The sequence below is a fragment of the Trichechus manatus genome, unplaced genomic scaffold (assembly GCF_000243295.1).
Source record: "Trichechus manatus latirostris isolate Lorelei unplaced genomic scaffold, TriManLat1.0 scaffold00140, whole genome shotgun sequence".
Classification (NCBI taxonomy): domain Eukaryota; kingdom Metazoa; phylum Chordata; class Mammalia; order Sirenia; family Trichechidae; genus Trichechus; species Trichechus manatus.
The window spans coordinates 6,406,948-6,416,979 of NW_004444076.1; the positions used below are offsets into that span (position 1 = coordinate 6,406,948).

General features: G+C 38.8%; 1 protein-coding gene across 3 annotated transcripts in view; it reads left to right on the top strand.

Moving 5' to 3' along the window:
* The window catches only part of RAB38 (RAB38, member RAS oncogene family), a 157,342-nt gene that overhangs the window by 15,274 nt on the left and 132,036 nt on the right, over positions 1-10,032 (top strand). For all 3 annotated transcript variants that reach the window (XR_002825490.1, XM_023739808.1, XM_004385532.3), the window contains exon 2: positions 8,149-8,429. Coding sequence is in view for 2 of the 3 variants with exons in the window: in XM_023739808.1 (XP_023595576.1) it covers positions 8,149-8,429 (281 nt within the window). In the remaining variant the exon portion in view is untranslated. The remainder of the gene's footprint in view (positions 1-8,148; positions 8,430-10,032) is intronic.

Below are 10,032 nucleotides of genomic sequence, written 5' to 3' on the forward strand. Positions count from 1 at the left end.
ATTCCATGGTATATTCAGTATTATTCACCAACACCGTAATTCAAAGACCCTGGTTTTTCTTCATCTTCCTTATTCATTGTCGAGCGTTCTCATGCATATAAGGTGATTGAAAACACCCTGGCTTGGATCAAGTATATCTTATTCCTCAGAGAGACACCTTTGCTTTTTAAGTTTGAAGAGATCTTTTGAAGCAGATTTGCCTGATGCAATACATCATTTGATTTCTTGACTGCTGCTTCCATGGGCGTTGATTGTGGATCCAAGTAAAAAGAAATCCTTGACAACTTCAGTATTTTCTTTGTTTATCGTGATGTTGCTTATTGGTCAAATTGTGAGGATTTTTGTTTTCTGTATGTTGAGGTGTAATCCGTACTGAAGACTGTAGTCTTTGATCTTCATCAGTTCGTGCTTCAAGTCCTCTTCACTTTAGCAAACAAGGTTGTGTCATCTGCATATCACCGGTTGCTAATGAGTCTTCCTCCAATCCTGATGCTGCATTCTTCTTCATTTGGTTGAGTTTCTTGGATTATTAGCTCAGTATACAGATTGAAAAAGTATGGTGAAAGGATACAACCATGACACACATATTTTCTGATTTTAAATCACTCAGTATCCCCTTGTTCAGTTGGAATGACTGCCTCTTGGTCTATGTACAGGTTCCACATGAGCACAATTAAGTGTTCTGGAATTCCCATTTTTCACAACGTTATTCGTAATTTGTTAGGATCCACACAGTCAAATGCCTTTGCATAGTCAATAAAACACAGCTAAACATCTTTTTTATATTCTCTGCTTAGAGCCAACATCCATCTGACTTCAATAATATCCTTCGTTACACATCCTCTTCTGAATCTGGCTTGAATTTCTTGGAGTTCCCTGTCAGTATACTGATGCAACCAATTTTTAATTATCTTCAGCAAAATTTTACTTGCATGTGATATTAATCATCTTGTTCGGTAATTTCTGCATTCTGTTGGATCACCTTTCTCTGGAATGGGCACAAATATGAATTTCTTCCAGTCAATTGGCCAGGTAGCTGTCTTCCAAATTTCTTGGCATGGACAAGTGACCACTTCCAGCGTTGCATCTGTTTGTTGAAACATCTCAGTTGGTATTCTGTCGATTCCTGGAACCTTGTTTTTTGCCAATGCCTTCAGTGCAGCTTGGACTTCTTCCTTCATTACCATCAGTTCTGGATTATACGCTACTTCCTGAAATGGTTGAACATCGACCAATTATTTCTGGTACAGTGACTCTGTATTTCTTCCATCTTCTTTTGATGCTTCCTGGGTCATTTAATGTTTTGCCCATAAAATCCTTCAATACTGCAGCCCTAGGCTTGAATTTTTTCTTCAGTTCTTTCAGCTTGGGAAATGCCAAGTATGTTCTTCCATTTTGGTTTCCTAACTCCAAGTCTTTGCATATTTTATTATAATATTTACTTTGTCTTCTTGAGCTGCCCTTTGAAATCTTCTGTTCACATTTTACCTGATCATTTCTTCCTTTCACTTTAGCTACTCTATGATCAGGAACAAGTTTCAGAGTCTCTTCTGACATCCATTTTGGTCTTTTCTTTCTTTCCTGTCTTTTTACTGACCTTTATCTGTCTTCTTGTATAATGCCTTTCATGTCATCCCACAACTCGTCTTCAATAATTAGCATTCACTGCGTCAAATCTATTCCTGAGATGGTCTCTAAATTCAGATGGGATATACTCAAGGTCATACTTTGGCTCTTGTGGACTTGTTTTAATTTTCTTCAATTTCAGCTTAAACTTACACGTGAGCAGTTGATGATCTGTTACACAGCTGGGCCATGGCCTTGTTTGAACTGATGATATTGAGTTTTTCCTTCATCTCTTTCCACATACGTAGTTGATATGCTTCCTGGGTATTCAATCTGACGAGGTCCATGTGTACAGTCACCATTTATGTTGTTGAAAAAAGGTATTTGCAGTGAAGAAGTCATTGATCTTGCAAAATTCTGTCATGCGATCTCCAGTGTCATTTCTGTCACCAAGGCCATATTTTCCAACTACCAGTCCTTCTTCTTTTTTCAAACTTTTGCATTACAATCACCAGTAATTATCAATGCATCCTGATTGCAATTTCAGACTGCAGAAGTTGGTAAAAATCTTCAATTTCCTCATCTTTGGTCTTAGTGGTTGGTGCGTAAATTTGAATAATAACCGTATTAACTTGTCTTCCTTGTAGGTATATGGATATTATCCTATCACTGACAGCATTGAACTTCAGGATAGATCTTTAAATGTTCTTTTTGACGATGACTGCAATGCCATTCCTCTTCGAGTTGTCATTCCTGGCGTAACAGACAATATGATTGTCCAATTCAAAATGGCCAACGCCAGTCCATTTAAGCTCACCAGTGCCTAAGATAGCAGTCTTTATGCATTCCATTTCATTTTTGATGCCTTCCAGTTTTTCTAGATTCATACTTTGTACATTCCACGTTCTGACTACTAATGGACGTTTGCAGCTGTTCTCATTTTGAGTCATGCCACATCAGCAAATGATTTACTCCATCCACAACATTAAGGTCGACTCTACTTTGAGGAAGCAGCCTTTCCCCAGTTGTATTTTGAGTGCCTTCCAACCTGAGGGGCCCATCTTTCTGCACTATACCAGATAATGTTCTACTGCTGTTCATAAGGTTTTCACTGGCCAGTTTTTTTTAGAAATAGACAGCCAGGTCCTTTTTCCTAGTCTGCTTAGTCTAGAAGCTCTGCTGAAACCTGTCCACCATGGGTGACCCTGCTGGTTTTTGAAACACTGGTGGCATAGCTTGCAGCATCACAGTAACATGCAAGCTACCACAGTATGGAAAACTGACAAACAGGTGGTAGAAAAATGATGATAAATTGACACCTTTTGTCACTGGTTTTGGGGGCAGGCAAAGTAATGAAGAAAGATGATGAAACAATTTCAGAACCACTGCCAGAGAGTCAGATGAGCTCTTAAAAACTGGAGGAAACCTTGCTTGCCAGGATATTGTACTGTAGGAGAAAGAACCTTAATCTGAGTTTATTTCTACCATAGTTTCTTGGTCTCTATGTTCAAAAGGTGTAGAACTAGGCCTCAGGTTTTACAATGCCATGATGGAGACCAATGCCTGAATACATAGCATGAGAAGTGCAAAGGGTGTAGGATAAAGAAAATGTGCAGGACTGTGAAGAAGGGAGTCAATGATTTCAGTTGGAAGGACCAGGAAGGCTGCGTAAATGTGGTGACACTTCAGGGCACAATCGAAGGATGCATGGGATCTCACTGAACAGAATGGGAAGAGAGATGGGGAGGGCATTCTGGATGAGGGAACAGATATAAATGGGTGATAAAATCCAAAGCACAGACAACACCATGCGTAGTTTTAATTAAGGCGTCTTTCTTTTTAAGCGTGTAAGAGCCATTGAAGTACTAAAGTAACAGAGCATAATGGTAAGATTTACATTTTTAAAAGTGGACTCTGATAGGAATAGAAGTTTCAAGACTAGGCCATACATTTATTTCACCCAGGAGTGCTTAAAAATACGTATTCCTGGGCTCCACACACAACCAACAGAATCTGAATCTCAGAAGAGCCTGTCCCATAAATAGGTGTTTTGTAAATCCCTCAGGTGATTTCTTATGCTGCCAGAATGGCAACCGTCAGAAGTCCTGTGTTTTGGAACAATTTATATTAAGGGAGAATGGGATTGCAAAGAGCCTACATGCTAAGAGTTAGGGAGCTGTCAGGGGTCCAGGTGTGGACCATTGGGTGCCTGAACTGGATGGAGAGAGAGGCAGAGTCAGGAGCAATTTCTGAAGTATAAGTGTTGGTAGGATGTTAGAGACCCTTGGATGTGTGAGTGAGGAAGCAGTTGGAAGATCACTTGAAGGTATCACACTGGGTGGCACTGTGGATGGTGACACTGTGAGCCAGAGTGGGGAATGCAGGAGTAAGAGGTGGAAAATCGAATGCCTGCATATGGAGGGTGTGGGGTATGTGATCAATCAGAGGGGATTGACCAAGGCAATAATGAATTTATTTTAGAGTATCCAATCCAATTTCCTTATATTGCCAATGAGAAAAGTGAGGCTCAGAGTGGCATAGTGACTGCTCTGAGGTCACAGAGCTAGCTGTTAGGGACAGTGGTAAAAGAATGCACCTGGTTTAATAGAAAACTTGACATACTTCCTGCTACTGTCCCCTGACCAGAAGATTCGCTGCTTTCCTGTACCCACTGAGAGCATCTATATAGTACTGATTACCAAGTGAAAATATCATTAAATGCACATTATGGCTGTATTGCCTGTGTATATTTTTAGCTAGAAATCCATGGCACCAAATGTTGGGACAGAGGGCCAAGTATGGATTTAATGATGCTTCATAAAGCCAGAAGGCTGAGAGCAGGGAGACAGCTTAGAGATCAGCCAGCTGCATTTTATAGACACCTCAGAAATGCAACCAACTGCATCTTACAGAGGAGAAAATTGAGTCTGAGGGAGAGAATCATATTTGTCTAAGGCTGCGTTGGTAACAATGGGTAAAGACTCATGTCTTTCAGCCCTTTAATTCATTGCCTTCTGCTATGAGGTTGCTTGATCATTTCTGAAGCCATCATATTAATTTTTGTGATTCAGTTGATTGCTTTGTCATTTAGCACCCTTCAAAGGTAAATCATGAGCCACATTTACACGGCTGTGGAGTGTGTCTTTAGAGACTAAGTGGGAACCTACATTGTGAATTGGATTACTTTCAATGCAGGCATCCAGTATGGTCCTTAGAGCCAATGTCCATCTGACATCAATAATATCCTTTGTTCCACGTCCTCTTCTGAATCTGGGTACAAAGTATGCAGTTGTAGCACAGAGCACAACACCTGGACCGTACTAGTTATTCAATAAATGTGTTAAAAGAATGATCTAACCTCAAAGGCTGTTTTTGAACAAAGTCTTTTTTTTTTTTTTTTTAAGTATATTACCTATGCTAAATACTTCAACTCTCTACTCTGCTCACGTATAGACACACACTAAGAGTCACATGATTCACATTTTTTTCTTAATAAGACATAGCAGAGAGAGCTGTCAGCTGACAAAAGGATAAAATGTGAGTACTGGCAATGCCCTGATCTGAGTGTGACCCTGGGATGGAATGCCAAAAATACAAACTTTCAAAGTTTCCTGGCCCAGTGACCTCAATATACAAAGATCTTTTCTTTCTAGAAATAAGCTTCTTCTCCTTGTTTCTGATCGGACACACATACACTCACAAGCTCAAACACACACACACACACACACACACACACACATTTCGTGAACCCGTATGAAGGTGTAAAGGAGCCCTGGTAGCGCAGTGGTTAAGAGCTTGGCTGCTAACCAAGATATCAGTCGTTCGAATCTACCAGCAGCTCTGTGGGAGAAAGATGTAGTCTGCTTCTGTAAAGATTACATCCTTGCAAACCCTATAAGACAGTTCTGCTCTGTCCTACAGGGTCCCTATGAGTCAGAATTGACTTGATGGCAATGGGTTTGGTTTTTTTGATTATGAAGATGTATGCCTGTGCGTTGCTTTTTGTATATAGTTTTAAAAATGATCCTATGCCACGTATTTGAAATGTAAAATCTTTCTTCCTGAGGGCCACCTTACTCTACCATGAAAACCTCTGGACAATCAGATTATTGAATAACCCATGACTTTGCCCTTTATCTGATTAGTTGCCTGAAAGGGATCATGAGACATCCTTGAAAAGCCTAGAGGTCTTCAGTCCTGAATGATCACAGAAGCCTTTTTTCTCCTATTTATCTGAAATGTCACGGCCACCCTGAGCATTATCAAAGGAGATCACTGTTTGCATTAGATATTTAAAAGAAAAAAGAAAGAAATTTAAAGCTCATTTAGGAAAAATGGAAGTTCATCTGTGAGTTGTGTATCATATGTAGAGTATTTCACAACTTCCTTTCATTGACTGGATGATTGTGGGGAAAAAAAATGATTCTGTGGTATGACCCATGTAAGGAATGTTTTTAGGATTGTCCCGTACTGGTCCTGACAACGTGCTCTTCAGTGCACACGTGAGCATCCAGGTTGTCAGTTCCCTAAGAAAGGGAACCCTTGACTTCCATCCATTTTCACTAAATGTTTAGGGATCATTCTTTTCTTACAACTTGCAGTGCTAATGGCACTGTGTATAGAACAACCTAGAAAATAACCTTGATCTCAAAATTAAGTGTTAAGTTCAAAGTGTTCTTTGAGGTATGTTGACCTATATTCAGCATTTTATTCCTTCCAAGAAAAGGTGACTTGTTAAATATATACCTAACATTGTTTTAATTTTTATAACTTTATAAGAACCTTAACATAAATAAATTCCCAAATCAGAATAAAAAGTCTTTTCCTGGTTATGTATTTAAAGGGTTTTTGTTTCAAAAATTATGAACCCAGTCTTCATTAGCTACTGTTTTTAGCAATCACTAGTAGACAGAGCTAGAATAGGATTTTGTTCACTTTTTTTAGTTATCTGAAATACCTGTAATTTTTCATCATAAACTCTTTTCTGGGATTCTATTTCAGAACATAGATCATAATATCTTTCATATTTTTGAACATGCTAGGGAAAAGGAAGAAAAACTCAAGTACCAAATAGTTTTAAGGTACTGGTGCTGAGCACTTTACATATGTTAATTCATTTCATCCTCATGACCACTCTGTGAGGTTCATATTATCATTACCATTTTGTAGGTGAGGATGGCAAAGCTTAGAGTATTTAAGAAACCAAACCAAACCCATTGCCGTCGAGTGGATTCCGACTCATAGCGACCCTATAGGACAGAGTAGAGCTGCCCCATAGGATTTCCAAGGCTGTAAATCTTTACAGAAGCAGACTGCTGCATCTTTTTCCCACTGAGAAGCTGGTGGGTTCAAACCGCTGACCTTTCGTTAGCAGCCATTCGCTTCACCGCTGTGCCTCTTTATGTTTAAGAAACTGCCAATATTGCAAATATTCAATTAGAAAATTAAACATCAGAGAAAAAATGATTCCAGCTGATTCTAACTGATTCCAAAACTTGAAGTTTTATCCTTTTTTCTTTTTCTTTTTTTTTAAATAACAGAGGGCCTTCATTGCCCAATAGATTGTAGACTACTTAGGGGTAGAGATTTAGTTCATTGTATTCCTGGCATCTAGATCAGCTACTGGCACTGACATAGTAGACGTCCAATAGATATCTGTTGAAGTGAATGAGACACTCTTGGTATATAAGCATGAAGAAAAGTGAGTACAAGACTGGTTTAGTAGTTGAGAGCATGTAATGGTGGAAAATGAGCATTGATTATGGATTCAGACAGGTCAGGTTTGAATCTCACTTCCCAAACTTACCATCTGTATAATTTGAGTAAGTTACTCAGCCTCTCTAAGCCACAATTTTCTCATTTGAAAAATGGGGATAATAATTATATCTTCCTGATCATTTATGTAAATCACATCTCTGATGGTTAGTAAACATAAAAGAAATGTTAAATATTATTATTCCTCCCTAGTTGGAGTAGATTGTGGATACCCTTTTAATATACTATATAACTTATTAATTTATTTTTATTTATTATTTATCATCTGTCTTCCCACTAACTAAAATGTGAGCTTCATGAGGGCAGAGAGTCACATGTTTTAATCATTGTATCCCAAGTGTCTAGGACAACACTGTCAAATACAACTTTCTCTGATGATGGAAATGTTTTATATTGGCACTGTCCAACAGTAGCCACTAGCCACATATGGTTTTTTTGAGCATTTGACGTGTAATTAGCTAATGTGACTGAGAAACTTAATTTTAAACTTCATTTAATTTTACTTCATTTAAAATTAAATTTAAATAACCACATGTGGCTAGTGGATAATATATTAGACAGCACACATCTAGAATATTTCATGGTACCCGGAAGTTTCTCAATACATATTTGTTAAATTAATTTCCTTCTTAACACAAAAATTAAGAACAAAGCTGCATGATCGTGTGCTTAGCTGACTCTTTAAAGATTAGCAGTGGAACACTTTACTGAGTGAGCTGTTCATCCTGGAGGCCTCATGAGATTCCAGTCTGTGATTCAGTTTACTGTTGTAATAAGTCATTGATTTGTATTTCTTTTTGGTGACAGGTCAAGAACGATTTGGAAACATGACAAGGGTCTATTACCGAGAAGCTATGGGTGCATTTATTGTCTTCGATGTCACCAGGCCAGCCACATTTGAAGCAGTGACAAAGTGGAAAAGTGATTTGGACTCAAAGTTAACTCTCCCTAATGGCAAACCAGTTTCAGCAGTTCTGTTGGCCAACAAATGTGATCAGGGGAAGGATGTGCTCATGAACAATGGCCTCAAGATGGACCAGTTCTGCAAGGAGCACGGTTTCGTGGGATGGTTTGAAACATCGGCAAAGGTAATGTGACCTTAAAAGAAAAACTTACTGTAGGTAAGAGTCACAAAGAAAATGGTGCATAATCATCATCATCATCATCATAATGATAATAATATGTGTTTGTCTAGTGATTTATATTTCCCAGATTGCTTTAAGCTCTTACTATCTCGTTGGTTCCTATGATCAAGCTGATGAAGTGGGCAGGGCAGGAATTATTGTCCACAATTTAAGATGACAGTTGGCCCAGGGCTTAAGAGCTCGACTGCCAGTCAAAAGGTGTGCAGTTCACATCCATCAGCCACTCCTTGGTAACCCTATGGGGCAGCCTACTCTATCCTATAGGCTCACTATGAGTCGGAATCAACTTGACAGCAGTGAGTTTCGGTTTGGTAGCTAAGGGAGTCAAGCAACTTATACATGGTCACATTGATAATGACAATAACTTATGTTGTTTATTGAGTATTTATTATGTACCAGACATGTTTTACATGTATTTTCTCTTTCAATCCTCACAATCACTCTAAGAGGTAATATGATTGTTATTAGCTGCTTTCAAGTCAGCCCTTGACTCATGGCGACCCTGTGCACAACAGAACTAAACACTGCCTGGTCCTGTGCCATCCCCCATGATCAGTTGCAGATCAAATTATTGTGACCCATATGGTTTTCACTGACTGATTTTCAGAAGTAGATATCCAGACCTTTCTTCCTGCTCTGTCTTAGTGTGGAAGCTCTGCTGAAGCTTGTTCACAAGCCTCCACTGACAGACAGGTGGTGGCTGTGCTTGAGCTACATCGGCCAGTAATCAAACCTGGATCTCCTGTAAGGAAGGCAAGAATTCTACAACTGAACCACCAGTGTCCTCATAAGTATGATTAATTACTATCTCCATTTTGTAGTAAATGAAAGAGATGGGCCTCAAATTCAGTGATGTAAATTTGTTAATTTACTCCATCAACATTTAGTAAGTGCTTCTGTGTACAAGGAATTGTGCTTTGCCCTAGAAGTGAGAAGATAGCAAGAACACAGAACTACCACATAAGGAATACTGAGATAGTGGGGGGACGGAGAGTAGACAGCAAGTATAAAAGTGAGAACATAGCACAGCTTGGCACTGCTGCCTCTACTGGGTGGCAGCAGAGTAGCAGGGGGTGGGGTAGATGCTGGGCCAGAAGATGAAGGATCTGGAGTGGCATGAGGAAGATTTTGTACTTCCCGTTTTGCCTCACATTGCTGTCTGATTTGTTAGGTATACAGTTTTTGCCTTACTCCCTTTTGTTTTATGTTTTTATTTCTCAGTATCAGGAAAAAATTTCTCGTTGGGCATTTTGAAAATCTCAAAAAAAAAAAAAAAGAGGAAGAAAAAACAGATGAAGGAAATAAAGACAACTTGAAATACTATAAACAGGGATAAGCATAAATGTTTTTATGTACTTTTCTGATATTTTGTGTATGCATTATTAGGATTGTATTCTGCAGGCATTTGTATATTATGATTTTTTTACTTTTATTTATTTGTAGAGAACAAATGTTAAATCTTTGTGGAGCAGAGGCACTGTGATATTTGTTTGGGATTTAGCCATGAATAAGGTAGACATTATGGAACTCACATGCAGGCCTAATT